Here is a 21,774-nt window from a genome sequence, read left to right as displayed (position 1 = left end):
ATCCCAGTTTTCAAAAGAAACTACATCCATGAGAGAGATTTTCTTAACCTCTACATGCAAATCACCAGATTCCTGAAGAAAAATTCCATTTTATTCATCCAAATTTTTTTTACCTTAAATATGCAGGGAAGGCAGATCATCAGGCAGTAAAGAAAAAGCAGCAGCATAGTGTCCAATGCCACGGGAGTACCGACTTCTCTTAATCCACCAAAGAACTGAAGATGAAGCATCTCATGATTATCTGTTCTTTTAAGCAAAATGACAATTGACTGAAATATATCCATTACAAGCAGGCAACATTCCCATAGGAGACCCAGGATGACAGAAATCCGTCACATAATCAGCTGACATCAAGTCCCTACTCACTTGGTTTCTTTCCCAAACAGACTCAGTGTGGGAAACCTCCCACCCTCCATTGACAATGTAGGGTTTGTTTGGCCTTTCTGTTCCCCCTCTTCTGCACTGGTGTTCACTGTCTTTGAGCAGGACTCCATAGAATAAATAGAACAGAAAGAGAAGGACATTCTCTGTTTCTCTCTGGAAGACTATATGCTCCAAGACTACATCCTTATAATGTTTTCTTCAATTGCTCAGGAAAAAAACCAAGTATTAATCTCAGAAAAGGTCTATCACCTTATTTTGACAACAACGCAAATATTGCTAAAAGGCAAGGGTCTTGTTTTATTCCTGATGTTTCCTAGCAGGATTAGCTTCAAGTCTTCTGTCTTCAACAGGAGCCAAAGGGGCTTTTCTTTTTGTTTTCCTAAATAAGTACTTAATTCTTATCACATCAGACTTATTTTTAGAATATTTGAATAGAATATATTTAAGCTGTCAGTTGCTACTGTATAAATAGAGGTTGCTAAGGAAGGAACACTAGCAGCTTCCTTAAGCAACAGTAGCAAAAGAGGATGAAACAGCAGATGATTTCTTAGCAGAAACAGCAGACTAAGAGCAGCCATTCTCTTCTACTGCAGTATTTAAAAAATGTAGAAATGCCATCCACTAAAGTATTGATATTTTAAGTTAGAAAAATATAGCAAACCTACTTCAAATTGGCACATTTGCTACGGAGTGCAAGAAGGCACTTTCCCTGCTTCTGAAATTCATCCTCTTCTCATTTTGTAGCTCTCTAGTTTTCCTTTTGCAGTTGTAGACATGTTTATTCTCTTTTTTTTAGGGTTATTTGCCTACTTCAGAGCAATCCTAGGAATTCACAACTCAAGGATCTCACATTCAGAACCACATTAAAGATTGCCAGCAGGGCTAGACGTTCCCTGAAGTTGGAGAGAGCATGTATTTAGATATAACATTTTTATTTAGGGAAAGATTTGTCAGAAAAAGGGGTTGGTTTCTTATTTTTATTTATTTATTTAGAACTGAATGTTGTCAGATGAGAATACTAGTGCAAAGAATTTGGTTTTAGGGACTAAAACTCTTTACTGGGGCTTCCACTGAAGCCCCCATCTTCGAGGATGGATTCAGTAATTTCACAGTTGAAGATTACCATCGTGCCCATTCTTGATCACTTGCAGAGCACAAGAGCACTCCTCTGCACCCAGTCCACTAATGAAGCCATTAGCAGCTGCTTCATTTAGAGATTATTATTCTGCTGACGTGATCACTTCAGGAAACTGGCTGCCGCACGCTGTTCTGGCTGTGGTCACCAGGGGAAGATATTACAACAGTAGAGCTCCTCTGGGGAAAAAAAAGGCTTAGGAATTGTCCACACAGGGGACAATTCAGGACAGTTTATCTGAATTAGCTAGAGATCTGCTGTGGATTAGTTAGAATCATATAAAACCTTGGGGTGTATACTTTTAATCAGAATTAAATTGTCCTAATTCAATTAGATAAACTGACTTACAAATGTTTTACACAGCTAGTGATAACAGACCAAGAGCAGAAGACAGGTAATGGTATCTACAACGGTCTCCTAATCCACACAACTGCTCTCCCCTTATGTCTCATGAATATCACATTTCACAGCAGAATGTAGTATCAAGATCTGGCAACTGGAATGGAAGAAATTGAGTTCAAGGATATGACAGGCAGAGAACTGGATGTCACCATCATCTTCAGAAAAAAAGTCGTTGGAGTCTGGGCACTAGGCAGTTATATTGCTTCCAGCTAGAGTGATCATCAAACATGCCTGGATCACAGTATCCTTTTAGGCAAGCGGGAGCTAAGTATCTTTGAAGCTAGCCTCAATGACAGCTATCTTACCACCAACTTGTCTGGGATAGTGTTCATCAGACTCTGGGGACAGGTTTCATGCAGGATAAACTGCACTTCCTAGGATTCTCTGCAGAGAGAGAAAAAGCTCCAGTATTGAGCAGGGAACCAAGTACTTAATCCTCTGTGTTGGAAGCGGACTGGGGCTTCATGAAGCGGTAAACATAGGCAACTTAGTATCAAAAGCAAACCTATTAAGAGTCGTACCTTAGCATGGCAACTCAGTGAATGCTGAGGAAACAACCAGGTTTATCACACAGTCACACTAAGGCTTCCAATTCCCACCCTGACAGGAGTATTTTTGGGGTGTTCTCAGTTTCTTCTTCATAGAACATGAGGTCAAGCCTGGAAAACCTAAGGAGCTTTTTCAGCCTTCCTCACACAGGAGAGGATAACAAAAAGGCAACACTGTGTTTTAGTGGAAAGTCCCTGGTGGCCAATAGCAAGAGTGAAGTTGGCACAACCCTACAGCGGAGGTTTGAGTGGGAAGGGAGACTGTGAAGTTTTCCTTTACTTTCCTTTGTGGAAGTTCCTGAAAGCCAGAAAGCCTAGAAAGTGGAGGAGAAGGCCAAGAGCTGAAGCCATATAGGTCCCCATTCATTTGGCTTTCCAGTTGTCCAAGTCAGAATCAGGCAACCACTGGCCCCAGCTGCAGTCACACTTGTAGTACACTTCGGGGTGAGGGCGTGGTATCTTGCCTGAACTGTCCAGTTTCTCAAAGGTAGTTGAGGGGAGATGAAAAGTGCTGGTGTACAGCAGCGAAGACTGGTGTGTTGGGGTTGAGTCAGCGGTCAGAGGCAGAGCCTGGTGAAAACACTCTTGGTGTGCTTGCAGGGAGGTGCTGTAGGGCTGAGGGGTCTGGAGGTCTGCTCGCCCTTCCATCTGGAAATGCTCCTTAGTGTCCCCAAGGCCAAGGCTCTGCAGATGGCCAGGGATGTATTTGATCAATTTATCTGTTCCTAAAATGTAGTGCACTCTGCTTTCTGCATGGCAAGCCTCAGAAATACCAAAATTAGACTTCAGAAGAGTATAAAAAGCTCCCTGCTAACATAATGTGCAAATGGACTGTCACACTCACTGTGATCTTGGATAGCAACAAAATTAGAAGGCAACAGCAAACAGCAAAGAAAATTGCAGCTGAAAAATACCAAGATTATCCTCTTTTAATACATATTGTTAAAATGAACACTTTTAAAAGCTGAAGAGATGTGAGCCCAGATGCTATCGCCGTATGTCTTATGCAGCTCATGATCACGAACAAACAGCAGAATACATATAAGGGAATCTAAAATGGTACAGATATGAGCCCAGCTGGTGTCCCCATATGCCTTATAAATTCCATTTTTAGGAACACAGCAGCATATAGCACTAGAGATGCTTCTTAAACATCTCATTTATAAATAGAATGGAGCTGTTTCATTGAAGTACATGCAGAAAAGGTCCACAAGGATCATAAAACCAATTGCATTCAAAACCACTGAAATTGTTCAACAATAGTGTTTTTATTAGGAACCACTCTGCACCAGAATATTCCCTGAATGAGGGATGATGCCTGTTTGTCATGGGATCCTCACTGGTATTTTTTAAAAAGCAACAACCAAAAAGCCATTTTAGTCAGAAAATGCGAACTTACATTTGTTTTGGCAAACCAGAATGGAAGAGTAAATGCCCCTGCTCCAGGGCAATAGAGAGGTACAGGTGTGGGAGAGGTAAATTCTTGCCCTTTCTGAAAATCAATCAAAGCAGGGTCTAGAGCTTGGCCGGTCCATGTCCTGGATTTTTCACCAACAGGCTATGGACTCTTCTGCAATACAACTCTTCCTCTCCTGCTTTTCAGTTTTACCAGAACCACCTCTAAGAGAAGACAGTGAACTGTGGGGATTCCTGGTTAATTGTGAAAATATATCACCCAAAAGCAGTTGAGTTAAAATATTCATTTCATTATATGTACACTATCAACCAAAACATATCTAGAGCAGATATCTTAAAAAAATACACTACATATGAATGAAAAATTATTTTATTTAAAAATACATTATACAGCAGAGTGTCTCTCTTTTTGTTTTCTCACTGCTGGTTCACAGAGATAATATGATAAATTTAACCCAAATATTTGACTGGGAAAGATCCTGAGAGAGAAAGAGACTAGTTACAAGCTGATGATATACAGTACACTGAAAAAGAGTCATCTCTTTTAACATAAAAGAATCTCTTGGTAATCTTATAAATCAGATATAAAAAATGCAGGTTTGCTACCATGCAAAAATGAGTGAAGATTTCATTTCAATCTGCACACAGAGAAACCATTAGTACCTTGGACCCTAAATAGCTAGACTAAAAAAAGGGTAAGTGTGCCTAACATGGTGATACAAACTTTGAACCTACTACAATTTTGTAAACACAGCTGATAGTCTAATAAAGGTGGATTTTCAATCACCTAAGTAACATTGTTGTAGCTAAAGGCTCTATTCTAGGACTTTTTTCCCCACTGACATATTTCTTTACTCTCTAATTCTCAGCTTAGCACGACGACTTTGTGAGATACACTCTATTGCACTCAAAGATGACTTGGCCTTGCCCTGTTTGCCAAGCACTATTTAGGTAGTTTTACTTTAGTGAAAGTAGAGGTTAAAATAATAAGTAAAAAGCGGGTGTTACCTGGTTGACTATGTAGGAATGCCTTCAAATTCATCATAGATTTTCTGATTCTACAGCCTTATGTTTCAAACATCTTCTAACAATGATTAATACACAGGAAATACACTGAATTATGGAAACTTTAAGGCCTAGAATGTTCAACAGCACGCACTGAACATTATTACTCTCAATATGTCTACAGTGCTAGGGTAGTATCAGCTGTTGCCACAGGAAAACTTTACAGGAGATGTTAAGAGCATCTTAAACATCTACAATATTCAGATCTACTTGGCACTCAACTTTTATAGACAACTCCATTACAAATAGTCAGGGAAGCTGCCTTTTGAAGGGGAGGCTCGATTTGATTATTCACAGCAATAACAGAGATATGAAAACATTGCCTGATGTTGAAGAAAAATAAATTCATCAACACTGCACAGACTGATAGAGGATTTTTTTTGCAAGAACATAGCCTTGAAATACAAACAGAGATAGAAGGGTTTGTAGAGCGAAAGTCTGCCTTTCCTGGTCACTTCGGCTGAAGAAAATGAATGAAGCCATTTTGTTTTTTTTCCATGAGTGCTGCAATGTGAAAATGGAGAGTAGAAACTCGTATGCACTTTTCTCACTCAGCCAGTGACCCTCTTCTTATCTTAGCACCCATCTTCCCAGCATAATATCAGGGTGTACAGCAAATATGAGAAGATGCAGGCTTCCTTGAATAATTTGTTTAAACAATTTATGAATAGCACAGCTTCCCATCAGATATGCTGAGCTAAGAATGGAGCCCTTAGCCTTTCATGGGATATCATTAGCAACAAAGAATATATCAATGATCAAGCTTTCTATATTATTTCCATTTCTTTTAACCTAGATACATATATATCATCCAAGACATTCAAGAACTACAAAACAACAATTCAACTACAATTATGTCAGGAAAATATCCAAATAAATAAACTTTTAATTATGATACAATACTTATTACAGTAAAAATTGGCATTTTTTTCTCTTCAAAAGCAGAAGCACCAGTCTTACATATAACATACTGTTTGAATGATATCTTACATGGAATACAGCGTAATACAATGTGCAAACAGCATTTTCATACAGAACGTACTATTTGCCTAGTTTTTATACACTGAAATCGCCTCAAATGGAAACAAGTTCATGCTGAATTTAAAATGTAGATTTAAAAAATCAAAGTCAAATCAAAATATGAAGTACTGTTGGAATAGGTACATGAACTATTAAAAACAATGAGAAGCCAAAATAGAAGGTATTGTCAGATAAATGTAATTAGTGCTCAGTTTGTCTCGTTACATCAACAAGTAAACAGTTAATATTTTTGCTAGAAAGTAAAGTGACGTTCTAATATTTAAGAATTCTTCAAAATGTTGGCATCATTTTAATGATGTAAAAATCAAGTCAGAAATAGGACTTCTAAAAATTCATTATTTTTGATACACTGCAATTATCGTGTGTGGGCTGTGAAAAGAGATGAAGTCCAATGGAGTGAGTATACATCAGCATCAACATCATGTGACTTCTGCAAAGGCCGTGATGTGGTTCTACGAGTTAAAGGAAAAACAAACAGATAAAAACCCAGAAATCATACAGATAGACATCAGTCGCCATTGTGAAAATTTGTGTCCCTTGTGCTTTAGGGACAGCCTTATGCTTGGAGACTACTGCAGGGCGATGTAAAAACTAGTTTTCACTGCAGTGCTCTTGCTCACTCCCATAGCAATTCTTTGGTAACCACTGAAAGACTGGATACGTAAGTATGCTGAACAAAGTAATTAGGTGCAACAGTTCTACAACATTTTAGTTTTAGATGGGGTTTTAAAATTAAGGAACAATGTGAATAATTGAGTTAACAGTACTTTTATTGCTACTTTATTCATAATTTAAAGCACAATTCCTAGTAATTAAAATGACAGTTTCTGACAGATTATAATATTCTATTTCAATGTTAATACAATTTTAATGTTGCATTTTTTAAAGATTAATTGCTCCCCATGAGCTTGATAGCACAGAATCAAATAGCAAAATGCTACAACAAAATTGCATTCAGCAGCTGAGAACTAACATTCAAAATTTCTTTCTCAGAATCACTACAGTATCCTCTTCATTTGCAGTGTTATTCTCCTCTTTCCTTCAACAGGACGATTCTTACGAATGCAGAGATGTGTATCAGAATGTGAATATACTATGTCTGACTCTACACAGTAAAACTGTAGCATCCCAAAGAGCTTTGCAATTTTTTTTATGCTCTAACCTAAGCAAGTACCCTTGCAAACATCTGGTAGGTGAAGACTCAACTGCACAGTGATTTGCAGGATCCAAAGGAACAACGTGTTCCCTTTAGGCACACAGTACCCTTGACTGCCATCAATTTTTGTAAAACATGCAATGTGTAAAATTAATAAAGAGAATCTTGATGTTAAGCCACATGTTTGTTCCCCAGCACAAAAACACCCAGAGGGAAATAATACCACGCAAAGTACTGCAGATTTTTCTCATCACCACCGTTCCTGGAGCAGACCAAATTCAGAAGAGAGGAGGTGGAAGCTGAAGAGGAGGGGGGATGTAGACAACTCATTGAGAGTGGGATGGATCTCCTTTTTTTTTTTTTTCTTAAGGGAAGTTGTTCTAAGTCCTTCAGAAAATCCCTTATCACACACCACAGGAAATGCTGGAGAGAAACAGTGACCACCACAGAAGTTTGTATTTCTCAGTTCTTCCTTAAACTGTCTGGATATTTGTCTTATCAGTCTGTGCGGGGGGAGGAAGGCAGGTATCTTTGATTTTCACATTACAGAAAGGAATTTAGAAGTACCCTGAGAGGGAGCACAGGAGAGCTGCCTTTTATTCGCACCTCTCCAAACAAGGCTGGCAGCTTTGCTCCCTCTCTACTGTGTCATAACTGTACTGTGTCCAGGAGGAGGAGCTTTCTTCTGCCTCCCCTAAATGTATTTTAGCTCAAGCAATGTTCTCGCTGTATTTTATGACAGCTTTCATAAAAGAACACCACCAAATAGTAAGCTTCTACATATATTCTTCCCCAAAATAGAATTAATATATTTTAAATAAATAACAATGATTAAACTACAGCCAACAGATTTTTTAAAAAGCATTAGGAAAAAAAGAAGCAGTGTGCAACCTTCTGTGAAAATGTTTTCAGTAAACAGTATTAAAAAATGTCATTGTTTTCAGATTTTTATTCTGCAGAAGAAAAGCAAAATTAGATTTCATTATTAGAAAACAAAACATTAATATTTCAAAGTATTTTAGTTGGCTGGCCATCTTCTGCTTTCAGTACAGGAAATACAATACACTGGGCAACCTCAATTACTCTAGAGTTATTGTGAGGCTATTATGACATTTTCTTCACTGTATTTGCTTTATTTTTCTTTATTTAGACCTGAAAATTATCCTATCAACTTAAATTAGCATCAGTCTAAGATTATTCATTTTGTTGATGTGTAAGATGGTTTAAAAATGAGGAATTAGAGGAAAAAAAAAATCCTTGTTTTTTATTCTAATCAATTCTTTCAAATCCTGCTACGTGCTATCCCCCTCTCTAAGCAACACATTTGTCTGTGATGCAGAGAACCAAATGCTCTTTCATGTGGGATTAATTCAGGACTGGGTAACTACTACTTAGGAAAGGAGAATGTGGTTCATGCTCCTGTCAGCTATACTTCCAAAATGAGCAGGTCACCATCCCTGGAAGAACATGCAGAGCATGGGATGTAATAATACAGAAGAAAATCCCCCCCCCTCGATAAACCCTCTGAGAGAAAGCTACGTTACCCATCATGGAGCTATTGATTTGGACCCTGGTGAAAACTGTCCATTCATTTCCAGTGGACTCAGCAGGGTGATGTATAACTAGGTCAAAATTAATCACTTGCTGATGGCGAGAATCACTGATACAGATTCATGCAACTGTCTGGGTATTAATGCTTTTTCATATGTTATCATGTCAGGCAAAACTACAAATAAGCCTTGCTGAGACTCTTTATAAAAACAAAACAAAAACACACCAAACCCAAAAAGCAGCATTCCTCTTGACTAATTGCATTTCAACTCTCTTACTGTGCTCTTTTACTTCTGCTTAGATTTACTGTGACAAAGTTCAGTGTGAGATACTAACTACTGTCAGCAAACAGATTCACACAGATGCAACAGACAAGCAAAAAACCATGCACAAGACCTCAGCTTCTCCAACTCCATGGGAAATTATTTCCTCTACAGTACTCAAATGAATTAGAATGGGCTGAGGGTCTGTTCAACAGCAGCAGTTTCAGAGATAGGCACATCAGCTTTTGTATTTTTCATTCTGAATTGACGGTATCAGCTTGGTGTCAACACCACATCAACAAAGCATGCTTCATAACCGTGCTCTCACACCAGTACCATAAAAATGGTACTTGAGTGCAGGTTTCTAAGGGGAAATGATTCATACCTGTATATCTTCCGTTAAAATTTTAATTAATTTCTGTTTATAAATTATTCTATAATGTTAAAGCATTGAAAAAATATCTGTGACAATTTTTTTATGGTTTCCAGTTTTCATTTTATATATATTAAACATTTTTATCTGATTTTTTTTGTTCTGCTCTCATTAATACAGCTAGAAATACTCAGAGATAGTCATAATCCTAAAAAAGATTTTTCGTAGAAAGATTGTAGTCCTTCACAAGAGGAGTTTGTTAAAAGAAATAAAAAAATACTACTATAGTAGTTCAGGCAAATGATAATTTATCAGACAATTATAATAATAATGTGATCATACAATTCTGGTCAGCAAAGTATATTTTATGCTTTTATAGGACGAGTAAGAGAAAACAATGAGTACGAGTGAAATTCCCCATTTAAAACATTGCAGACCTGCACAGAACGCTGCCGCCACACTGCATCTGCTTCAGTTCCACACACAGACACTCACGTGTGCTCTTGTGCACACACGTTTATTGCCTTATATGAAGATGCTCAAAACGGTCCATTCCTGCTATCCAGGAGAAGAACCTAATGATGCGTGCTTTAAGGGAGTTCCGTTGCAAAGGGTCTTCTTGATCGTTACCAATACCTTGACTCTGTAGCACCTACAACACGTACATTTGAGGAGGTCACACTGTTCCATTTCCTATGTTTAAGTATTATTTTAATTGAATATTAGATGTGGTGATCACAGTTTGCATTCAAACAGAAATAATTCTTGTACAATCCCTCAGAAGTAGATTTAAGCAGGAGAGTAGAACATGAATGCAAATTCAAATGCTTGACATAGAAACAAAACAGCTTATGGTCTTTTATGAGCTGCCTTTTCTGGGTATGTGTTTCTGTGTCTGAAATAATGTTGTATTGTATCTCCTTTAGCATACTGTATTATCAATCTGAAAATCTGTCTATAAACTAATTTAAGTACATGGACTCTAGTCAAGCCATCCTGGAGCTACACATAGGTGTACTCAACCACTGTCTCTATGGATACCTGTGTACACTTCTGGACATCAAGCACAATGGTAATTGGATACTTCTCAACTGAAATATTTTGGAGCAATAGAAATAAACACAAATTCTCTCCCCCATTTGCTCATAGTATGATAAGCTGAAACATCTGTGTTTTGCTTTTTGCCTGTGAGCTCAGTGATAGGCGATCAGTCTCCCTGGAGAGTCCCCGGGACCAGACTGGGCTCCCTAGGCCACGCTGGGTGTACACAAGCGCACACACCAATGAAAGACTTCTTAGTACCAAAATGGTTAAGACCAAGGAAAAAGCAGTAATACTGAGAATTAAAATTAAAAATACCCTTTCCTAACACTGTGAAGAAGGTATTTTATGTCTCATGAATAATCAAGACGGAGTAAATAGAAAAAACACTATACATTAAAAACAGAAGGGGGAAGCTTCCCCAGTCTTAAAAAAAAACTATCAGGATCAATTGCAATATCTATACTTACTATTGTTCAAATGTTTTATTTACCACCATTACCTTTGGCACGTACACAATAGAACAAGAATTATAGTGTCAAACTCAACAAGATTTTTGAGACCATTAACGCTGGTGGTCACAAGCAATTGGTATGACAGGCAACAACAATGTCACATATTGTGAGAGGACTTCCCAAATGCTTATCATCATTAAAACTCAGAAATGTTTCTAAGAGGGAGAGAAAGAAGAGAAAGCTTAAACTAAAGACCCTAAACTACCTGTTTCTAGTTCACAGTCACGCTGGAGAGTCAGTCCTATGGGTGGAGTACAAGAAACCTCATTGTAACAGGCAACAGTGACTGTGTTTGGGGAAATGGTTTGGGCACTGCTGACAGAAGTACCACTATGAAGGAATGCCAAGCAGAGACTTTGGGAATAAATGCAGCTTAGGTGTCAAACAGAGCACTGCAGAGAATCCACTGTGCAAATAAATAATATTGAAAGCACTGATGATCAGACACAGTAATCACCTCATCCCACAGGAGACAAATCAGTGCCTCTGCTAACCCAATACTTCCTTCTAAAACCTCTTACCTCAGTATTCTATCTACTGCCTCAATTAGTCCTAAAATCCTCCATGTTCCCTTTGTATTTGATCTTTTCAAAGCTAGAATACTTATTAAAAAAAAAAAAAAGGCTAGGAGAATCAGCAGCTGCTACAAGATGTGTATGAGCCCTCTCTAAGCCCTGGCCAATTTCAGGTGACTTTAGCATGAAATAATGTCTGTCTCTTCTGAAACAGAAAACGGGAAAAATAGTTTGTGACTGCACTGGATGAAGCTGAACTTTAAATTCTTCCAGGTACCACCCAAAATACACCTATTTCCCAGCAACTCTTGCAAAACAACAGGAGCCTCTAACCTTGACTGTGGCAGGAAGAGAGCCTCCCCTCTGTAGGAGGGTGCCAGCTAACTGAACCACAAATTGTCTTGTAAGAGATTAAGAAGGTCAGAAACAGGAGAGAAAAAGGAGCAGATGGGTGAGTGATGAGGTTTCTTGGCTTTCATTCTTTTCATTAATTCTGAGGATGAATGTAGTTAAGGTGAAAGCAATAAGTCTGCATTGCTGAGCCAGCTCTGGCAAGGATTCTTCAAGGAGACACTCTGCAACTATGGCTTATTTGAGTGCATGAGAAGTGGGTACCAATGCAGAACAGCTTAATCATCTGCATGCACCACAATTAAACAGAAGAGTCACGCAAACAGTGATCTACCCTTGTCATTAACCAGCAGCAGCTCAATTCAGAATATTACAAGTACACATATTCCTATTTAAGTGCACTTCAAATGTAGCTCTTGACCTCCACCAGAACTCAGACAGTGGCAGCACAGAGAGCATGCCAAGCATGCCAAGAGCATTCATTCCCCAACAGGAAAAAGTACTGGAATAGCAAGTAGCAGATCTGGAAACACAAAAATAAGGTGCACCATGTGCTTGTTCATTTACAGGTGAATTTATAACAAAATTGCAATGAGTGAGGTTCCTCTGCTATGCATTTCTAATGAAGTCATTCTTTAAGACAGCATCTTTGAATTGCTTGTTCCCAGATATCCATAAAGTTATTAGTTTTAAAAACTAGTAACAGAGTTGCATTGCTTCTTGCTAGCACTGTGTTCTGGTTTTGTTAGTGAGGGGGGGGCCTAAGGTGGTAGCTTCTGTAGGAAACTGCTAGAAGTCGCTCCCCTTTGTTCAGTGGACTCGGCCGGGCCTAGGGCGGACCCGCTGCTGGCCAAGGCCAAGCCAATTGGTAGCAGAATGTCCCGTGATAACGCCTCTGCGTTAACGTATTTAAGTAGGGGAAAACAGGAAAAAGAGGAGGAGAAGATGTGAAGCAGCTGAGCGGGGGGCAGAGAGGGGGAGGCGCGAGCCTCATGGGCCTTGCAGGCCTCACCCTCTGGCCTCCTGCCGGGCAGCCGACTGGGCCCAACTCGGCCCGGCCTGGCTGCAAGAAGTGGAGAGGAGATGAGAAGTGAATAAGATGTAAAAAGGATCCTGAGAGACGTCTGCCAGCCTGTTGTGAGGAACGGCTGCAGACGCCAAGGTCAGTGAAGAAGGAGGGGGAGGAGTAATATGGCTCCTGGTCAAGATTCCTCTGCAACTCGTGGTGAAGACCATGGTGGAGCGGGTTGTCCCCCTGCAGCCCATGGAGGTCCACGGAGGGGCAGAGATCCACCTGCAGCCCGTGGAGGACCCCACGCCAGAGCAGGTGGAGGCCTGAAGGAAGCTGTGGCCCATGGAGGGCCCGCTGGGACAGCTGTTCTAGAGGGACTGTACCCCATGGAAGAGATGACCCACGCCGGAGCAGTTTCACGAAGGACTGTGGCCCGTGGGAGGGACCCCACGCTGGAGCAGAGGAGGAATGCGAGGAGTTCTTCCCCCGACGATGATACAGCGGCGTAAAACAACGCGTGATGAACTGACCGCGACCCCCATTCCCTTTTCCCCCCCCGTGCCGCTCGGGAGGGGAAGGTAGTAGAGATAATGTTAAGCCCGGGAAGAGGGAGGGGTGGGGGGGAGGTTATCTTGTTCCCTGTCTCATTCTCCTGCTAATTTTAGAAATAAATGAATAGTTTTCCCCAAGTCGAGTCTGTTTTGCCCGTGACGGTAACTTTAAGGATTTCTCCCCGTCCTTATCTCAAACCTTGAGCCGTTTTTCTTATATCATCTCCCCCTATTCTCTCGGAGGGTGGGGGGAGCGAGAGAGAGACTGCGTAGTCTGGTCCTGATCGGGGCTGAACTACGACACACTGCCTTAGCCCATGATAACTTCAGTCAGTCAGGATTTGTGCTACTCTTGGTAGCTAATTTCTGACAGTAAGCTGACTTCAGTACTGGCACAGGAGCTTGCACACTGAGAATAAGGAAAAACAGATTTAAAATAAGCCAACTGTAAATGTATGTGCATTCAGCATACAAAACTGGAACAGCCTTAACTGAAATGTAGTGAAAAGTAACTTGCACGTGGCTAAAGCAGGCAAAGGCAAGTAGCACACAAATTATTTAGCACCTCTCTCTCTCTCCAGAGGAAAATGAAGGATGTAAAATATGAAGGGAGTTAAAAAACAAAGACTAGGTTAATAATTCTTGTAGTGATGGTAGTTAATTGAGATGGCTCAATTTAGACCTTAGTTCCACATAAGTATTATTCTTAGTGCCTTTTATTTAATAGAGTCTGGCTCCTGTCTAAAACTTCAGACTGAACATTAAAAAAAAGAAAAAAAAGACGCAAAAACTCAACACCTAAAGCACTCACATGTAAGTACCCTTTTCATCTATTATTTGCTAATTCAAATTTAAACTTTCTGAGGGAGGAAACAGAAGGAAGTATTTCCCAACAAATAGCAAAGTCTCCACGTTATCATCCTCCCACCTCATCCTCTTTGTCTGGAAAGAAGAAAGGCTTTACAATGTAGACAAAGATGAACCCATACACTGAGATCTCACCAAGTGTAACACCCTGCTGGCAGTTCTCAGTTTAATTATCTAGAGAGAAGTTCCATGGCAGCAAACAGCTGTCTTCTACTGCCATGGGAATATGGGTTCAGAAGGAAAGTAGCTCTTTCATATAACACAGTCCTGGGCAGTTCACAACTGGTAGAGGTGAAGCAGAGCAAACATTACTTCTGCCACTGCCCTTCCATGCTCTCCCCTAGCTTTCCCCACAACATCTCAATTTTGCCTAGGCCAATTCTCAGAAGAACATTGCTCACCATGGCTGTCAGATCAGGTAGAAACAGCAAGTTAACATGAGGTCTTTATCCCCAGAAAAAAAAAAACAACAAAACTTCAACAGCCAGAGAATGTGCATGTATTACCTATGATGGCTTTTGAGCCACAGAAATGGCTTCTATTGCAGGAGAGCCTAGCATATAAATGAGACATGCTCTTATTAATGTAGTCTGTCCTGGGCCAACTGACATCTTGTTTTGTTTTGACATTTTACAGAAAGCTTACTGAATTGATTATTTTGAAGATACACATTTATCATCTAAATGCTTGTTCAAGCAAATGAGACTCTGACCTCCTTATGACAAGACAGCTGAAGTAGCTTAGACACATTTGGTTCAAAAAGGTGTGTTAGATCACTCTGAAAATAAATCTTCTTTCCCTTCAAGGGAAGGAATAACAAACCCAGGGCTAGCAGCAATTCTTACTAAAGGATAACTTACACCACTTCCAAGTGACTAAGACAGACTGGGAAGTGATTAAAAACATTTATTGTTGTGTTTAATAAGAAAAAAATATCAGCAGTAATTTTGATTTAAAAGAATGCTGTAGAAACATACTTTTGGTGACCTACCCAGTATGAAGTTGTTTACCATCTTCAAACATGAGCATAACACAAGAGATTTTAACAAACCACAGAAAGTCATTAGAAAAAGTAGAATTGCTTTCAAACTTTGCATTAGTAGTTCAAACTTTCCCTCTGATAAAAATGCATATAATGTTTTCTTTATTTGCTTATGCTATCTATTTCAGTGCTTGTTTACTCATAAAGTTGTTCAGACATAATCTTACCCAACACTTACATAGTACAAAGTTATCTTCAAAAAACATACATTTTTATTATAAGAAATATAAACACATTGCAATACTTACTCACGCAAAAAGTCTTGGCATACCCAGGAGACTATCACTAGCATGTCCTAGTCAAAAATGCCATTTGCTTTGGCAACAGACCAAGGCTTTTGTGCAGTTACGGTATCACACATGTTACTCTCCATTATTATCACATTCATGAATTTGTTTGCCCTGCTAGTGCAGATGTTAGATTCCCAATGTTTCCAAGTGGGTGTCCTGCCTTGGGGCTAGCAGGTACCTGATGACAAAAGTCCCACAGTTGATCAAGAAGGGACTGCATCCCATGCTCCACCCTTGCCTGAGAACATACCCTAAAGAAATAGGATAAACGCCACTCACACCCGAATTGCATAACCCCTTGGGCTCAGGAGTTACATTTCACCTTTCTAAGTACTTCAAGCTCTGTGGACTCAAGCAACACAAGGAAGGAGGGCCTCTATTCAGCCTGACTGCATGGACCTAACAGTGGCCACATCAGTAAACTGGACTGATATGTAGTGATTGTTCTTGGAAGTGACATGAAGAGTCTCCCAAGGAGTGTCTCTGAGTTAATTCTTCCCTTCTTTCTCCTTCACTGCTATCTCTCCTTACTTTAAATCTGATTACCATCACACTCTTGTCAAGAGAGTCTGGGAAAGCTACAGAAAGCTACATTTTATTTAATTGTTTTTAAAAAAAGTCAGATATTACCTTTTCTAAAGGGCTTTCTACTCGAGGTATGCTGATCATGGGCATCTGGGCCAGATTATCCATATGAGAATGCTCATGTTCTGGTTGACGTCCTCTGAAGTTATTTACCACACAAACAACCTAGAAGGGATTAGAAGATAAACAGAATGGCTAAGGAACAACTATTTTTTTTGAGCTTTGATCCTGACATCTGTAATTAGGCAGAACTGACATAAGCTGTAGTCACAGCTTACAGTAGAAACACAGAAAAGTGAAGTTCATGTTTTACAGAAAATCCTTAATATTTTAAGACAAAAGATTTTCAACCAATTTATTGTTACATGCATCATCTGCGAACCAAAAACCCCTCTTATCTAAAAGCAAATCTATTACCAAAGCTGAATAATAGAATATATATTATTAGCAATGGCATGAATAGATGTTCAGAGCACATGCAGTAGAAAGGTAATAACCTTAAATTCCTATGAAGGCCCAGCACCATCTAAGTTTTGAACAACAAAGACTTTCTCAAATGGAAAGTGAGAAAAGGAGAATAAGAAGGTAAGGATCATCCCTAAGTTTGCACTAAACTCTAAAACTGCTCAGGGGCAGCAGTGACTCTTACACAGGGATTTATGAACACGACACGTACCAGTTTGTTAGTGTTTCTACTAATTCAGATGTAGGGCCAAGCAGCAATGTTTGTCCACTGTCCAGTGTTTCTTCCAAACACAACTAAATTTGATGTCACGCTACTCAAATGCATTTGTGCAATATACATCACAAAATATAGGAAAAATTTCTGGGACAGATTTATTTTCTATTCTGTTCTCTTTTATTACTTCAGGGGCATAAACAGAATACAAAAACTTCTTAAAAATGAACAATCAAATATAACTCCTGGACACCTTGCGTGGAAGGGAACATTTGGAAGTGTGAGCAAGTATTTTAAAGGAGACCTAAAGCTGCCCACTCAGCCATGCCTGTGAGAGTTCTCAGCCAAGCCTAGTCTTCAGATCCAAGAATCAAGCTCAAAAGTGTCTTCATGGGGAAAAATTCAAAGCTGTATTTAGTGCTCTTAACAAGCTGCCAGGCAGATAAACTCGCAGGCAGTAAACAGCAGTGACTATTCTATGCCATAGTCCTGCACTGAGCTTATCAGGGAAAGCAATCAATAGATTAGCAGCAGCTTTCTGACACAGACACTACTCATTGTCAACTGTGACTAACGATCTGGTTTTGGAACACAGTTTCAGAAAAGGAAAAGGCTAAACAAGGATTTTTTTAATACAGAATAACATAAAATTTCAATGTAAAACACATATGGCATTCAATAGGGTTACTTTAAAGCTGGAAAAGAGATGCTACTTATTCTCTGATCAGTGTAGGTATCGCTATACTGAAGTCAATACTTCATACATGAAAACACAACTAGATGTTATTCTGAAGGATACATACTTGCTTAAATTGGGGCTTGATGCAAAAATTATTGGTTGAAAAGCTACAGTCTACTTTGTAAGGAAGTCAAAAGAGACAACTCGATCAGCCCTTTCCTGACTTCACATTTCTGAGTGTATGTAAATACACCTAAGGTTACTGACAACTAATTAAAAACAAAAACTAGAAACACCTCTTCTGTCACATAGTTGTCTGAAAAATCAAGACTACCAATGCTTTTTTTTAAAGAGATACAAAGTTATACACTGATTTTTTTCAAACAGAAGTGACACAGATATACACTTACCAAAAATACTGCTATAGATATTCCAATTATAAATCCTGCTATTACATCTGACCAGTGATTTCGATACTCTGCTACTCTGTTGATTCCAGTAAGGAAAGCCAAGCACATTAAGCCCAAACACAGAACAGGTTTTGCAAGCCTTGTTCCTCTGGCTTTTACTGTGTTGGTGATATACATCTGAAAATTAGAAAGGAAGAATATGTAAGACTGCTGGATGTCTCCCACTAATTGGCAAATAAAATCTCTACATTTTACTTGAACAGAATCATAGAATCCAGTTCTATAGAATAGACTATGTGTATTTGGCTTTATTTTTTTTTTTTTGTAAAGAAACTAGCAAGTAAGAGGACTAGATAAAGTCATCACACCCTTTTCCTAGGGATATAGAAAAATAATTAGACCACACATCAAAATTACATTTTATGTGAACCTGAAAAGCCTCCAAAAGAACAGGCAAAATTAGACAATTGTATCCTATTACTCCCAATCTAGGTATTTATTCATGCAGAGAGGCAGACTGATTTTTCACTGTGCAGTGTTGACAATAATAGAAAAAGATATTTACCCTGAAAAGGGCTACATCAAGGCCTTGTTCTTATTAGCAAATGCCTTTCTTCCTCATACACAACTTCTTCATGTGATGAACTAAAGATTTGTCAAAAATCAGTGAAAATTGAACTAAATGCCAGCATCTACTTTTATAACTAACGTGCTAGTTTCAACTAGTGGTGAATCCAAATACCCCGGTACTTCACAGATGGTGACTGAGGATGTTTAGCACCAACCCCTCCAGCACACGAACCAGTCTAAATGCAGAAAGTCTTCTGCCTCAGGCTCCAAGAAATCAATCTGCCCTGCTGTCGTGGGCAGATCTCTCCCTATTCTTTTGGAGGGTGGGGGGAGTGAGAGAGAGATTGCATAGTCTGGTCCCGATCGGGGCTGAACTACGACACCTGCTTGCATTCTAACTCTCCCTGTGCAATACTATTGAGTCAAAAGCACTGCCTGATGACAGAGCAGCTCTTCTGCCCTAAGGGTGCATTAGTGACTACTGGGTTTAAGCCAGCACTTTCCAAGCTCTGATGGGCCAATGGAAGAAATGAATACCAAATCTTTGAATTTCCATTCTCTCGAATCTTGGCATTAAGGCTGCTTGAAAGTTCCTCCCTGAAAAATCATCCTTCCAAGATTTTTGAGAAAAAGTATTTACTTTCTGCAGAAGATGTTTCTGCAATTAAACCATCAAAATCTCTAAATCCTTCACATTTAGACAGAGTTTTTAGATTGAAGAATGCAAATATTTTCTATGGAGTTTCACTAGAGACTCCAAGTGTGTAATGCCATCACTTTAAATTCCAAAGGGAAACAGATTAATCTGCATGGAAGAACCAGTACATTTTGGCCAACAAATTGTCAGTCCTTTGGGTTTCTTGTACTGTTTGAAACTTCAGCTGAATTTACTAGGTAATCAGCTATGAATTGCTGCAGTAATCCAGGCAATAAGAAGTTTAGAAAGTATGATTACAGTTATGATAAATTAAGTGAAGGAAGTAGTGGTCACAGCTTGTCTGAGAAGAGCAACATCTGACCGTAATTTTGTTCAAAACATTAGAGAAAGATCCATGGCTCAGAGGACGAATTAAAGCTTAAGCTTAAAATCACAGCAGAGTACTGCAGCACATACATCTTCAGTGTACCTTACATGATGAACAGCAAACTAGCAGCAAGCTTTCAACTAATGCAGACAGAGAAAAGGCTTGAAAAGAGTTTTGGGGTGTAACTCCAAGCCACATTTCTCCTCTCTTCTTCCTAGACCATTTCAGAAACAGTCAGCAAAGGGAGAAACGCTATCCTTTTATCTTAGCTCCTTATATTTTTGCAGGCTATCTTCAGTGAGTTACTCTAACCATGTGGAATGCTGATAAGACAACTGCAACTTTAATTTCCAGCTTTATAGCCCCACTGGTTTTCTTCAAGCTACAGACAGAGCAGTGCACGCTGAGTTACTCAGCAACCCTCTATTTTAATGAGTCTAATTGTACTCCTGGATACTACCACCATTATCCACACTCACACTACATGTTAGAACATCTGGTTCTAGAGAAAATATTCTAATATTTTCAATACACAGCAAGATCACCAAATTTCAAATACAGCTTGGGTGATGCTGACATAGGGAAGTTGGCAGGAAGCTATCCTGCATTTAATTCTGTATTGTGGCACATTAAATCAAAACGACTACTGAAAAGGAAAAATCAACTCAAAAAAGAGCGTAGCTTGTTTAAGGCAGGTCTTTGTGATATATTTCAGTTATCTTTAACACTTGGACATTGCCGAAGAACGTTACCTCAATTTTATGAAGTCAAAACACATACAATACAAATATTGATTCTGTAGTACTTTAGTCAAACTTCAACATTTTTAATACAAGCTAAACCAAAAAGTGCTCTGCAGAAAATTCTCTTTTTACAACCAAGCATGTCCTTCAAATCAGATGAAACACTGAGTGAGCAGAAACAACTCCAGACTCAGGCGGTGCCTCACATGAGTAATAAAGACCTCTATTTGCTGAGTCCCTTCCTATATGTGCAGTCAAGATTTTCATACCCACTCCATTATTCACAATAACCAAGGGTTCTGCTAGCATAGGTACCATTTCTACCTTTTCTTTAAAGAACAGACACCACCAATTAAGAATAGTATTACACTAAAATATTGTTACGGAATCAATAGAAACAGGGTAAACTTTTCCTGAAACATTGTAGTGAAAAGTCCGTGTATTTGCAAAACTCTACATAGCAAACGTAGACTCTTCCAAGGCAGAGTTCATAGATGTCCATTTCTAAAGCTGACCTCTTGTAGCTCTAGTACAACATATTAACACAGTCAGCTCAGTCAAAGATCTGATCTGCACTGAGAACAAAATATAATTAAGCAGTTGTTTTCTTCATGATTCTGGAAGGAAAGCTATAAACCAGTGCAGTCAGTAATTTACAAAGAATAAACATCTTGAAAAGATGACAGGATTTTTCTTCTCTTACTTTTCATAAATATTAAATGCAGTATCAACGAAGGAAAATAGCTCAGTGATTTAAAACATTAGTGAGAATGAATGACAATATACATTTTTATACAGCTAAAGATGTTTACTGAACAAGTCCATCTGAGTTCCTTTTAAGAACAGAAATTTGGAGAGAAGGAATTTAATTAAAGGAAACTTTTAAATTAGTCAACAGTAAGACCAGCAGCAGAGATTTTGTATGTAAGGTCAAGGATTGATACAGTAGTTAAGATTAATTTTGCAGGCTGCACATTCTCCTGCAACATCAGATCAGTAATGAATCTTCTCTTGAAAAACTTCTGCTACTGCTTTTCCTTTTTACTGAAATAAGATTTTAGTATTAAAAGATACAAAGGTGATACCAGGAAGTAGAAACTGGCAGAGAGTCATATAAAGAGATGAATAGTTATCTGATCATTCTATATACCAATATTTACTAGATTTTCAGGAAAACAAACATTTGACCTTCAGTCTTCAAAATGCTGGAAGTGAAGTCTTCAGATAAAACTTTTCTTTCCATTTATGACGTTAACTGAAGTAGTTTTGAAAAGATGTATTTTAAAGAGTCAGAATCACCACCATCACTCCAAAGACAAAGCTACCTGAGACGTTTCTGACATGACTGTCTCAGGTCATAATTTAAGGAATAATCATAGTGTTGGCACTTAGCTTGTACTGACACTTTCAAAAGTGTCATGTTGCAAGTCTGACTCATGTGAAATATGTCCTAAATCTACAGCAAACAAAATCATTCCAAAACACATAAGAGAAGAACAGGAATTGGAAGTCAAGTGCAGGACAAAGTGGCCTCCTGGGCTATGCTGCAAGGTCTTCCTAGTCGG

General features: G+C 38.9%; 1 protein-coding gene across 1 annotated transcript in view; it reads right to left on the bottom strand.

The window, feature by feature from the left end:
* Nucleotides 1-4,239: 4,239 nt before the first annotated feature.
* Nucleotides 4,240-21,774, bottom strand: part of PLPPR5 (phospholipid phosphatase related 5) — a 205,873-nt gene continuing 188,338 nt past the window's right edge. Inside the window, exons 17-19 of the mRNA XM_086752913.1 lie at nucleotides 17,872-18,048; nucleotides 16,149-16,268; nucleotides 4,240-6,443 (exon numbers count right to left, since the gene is read on the bottom strand). Of these exons, the coding sequence (XP_086609039.1) occupies nucleotides 6,411-6,443; nucleotides 16,149-16,268; nucleotides 17,872-18,048 (330 nt within the window). The 3' untranslated portion in view covers nucleotides 4,240-6,410. The remainder of the gene's footprint in view (nucleotides 6,444-16,148; nucleotides 16,269-17,871; nucleotides 18,049-21,774) is intronic.

The sequence above is a fragment of the Chlamydotis macqueenii genome, chromosome 8 (genome assembly GCF_036417535.1).
Source record: "Chlamydotis macqueenii isolate bChlMac1 chromosome 8, bChlMac1.mat, whole genome shotgun sequence".
NCBI classification, from domain to species: domain Eukaryota; kingdom Metazoa; phylum Chordata; class Aves; order Otidiformes; family Otididae; genus Chlamydotis; species Chlamydotis macqueenii.
The sequence above is the reverse complement of the archived record's forward strand: the minus strand, read 5'-3'. Positions and strand labels throughout refer to the sequence as shown.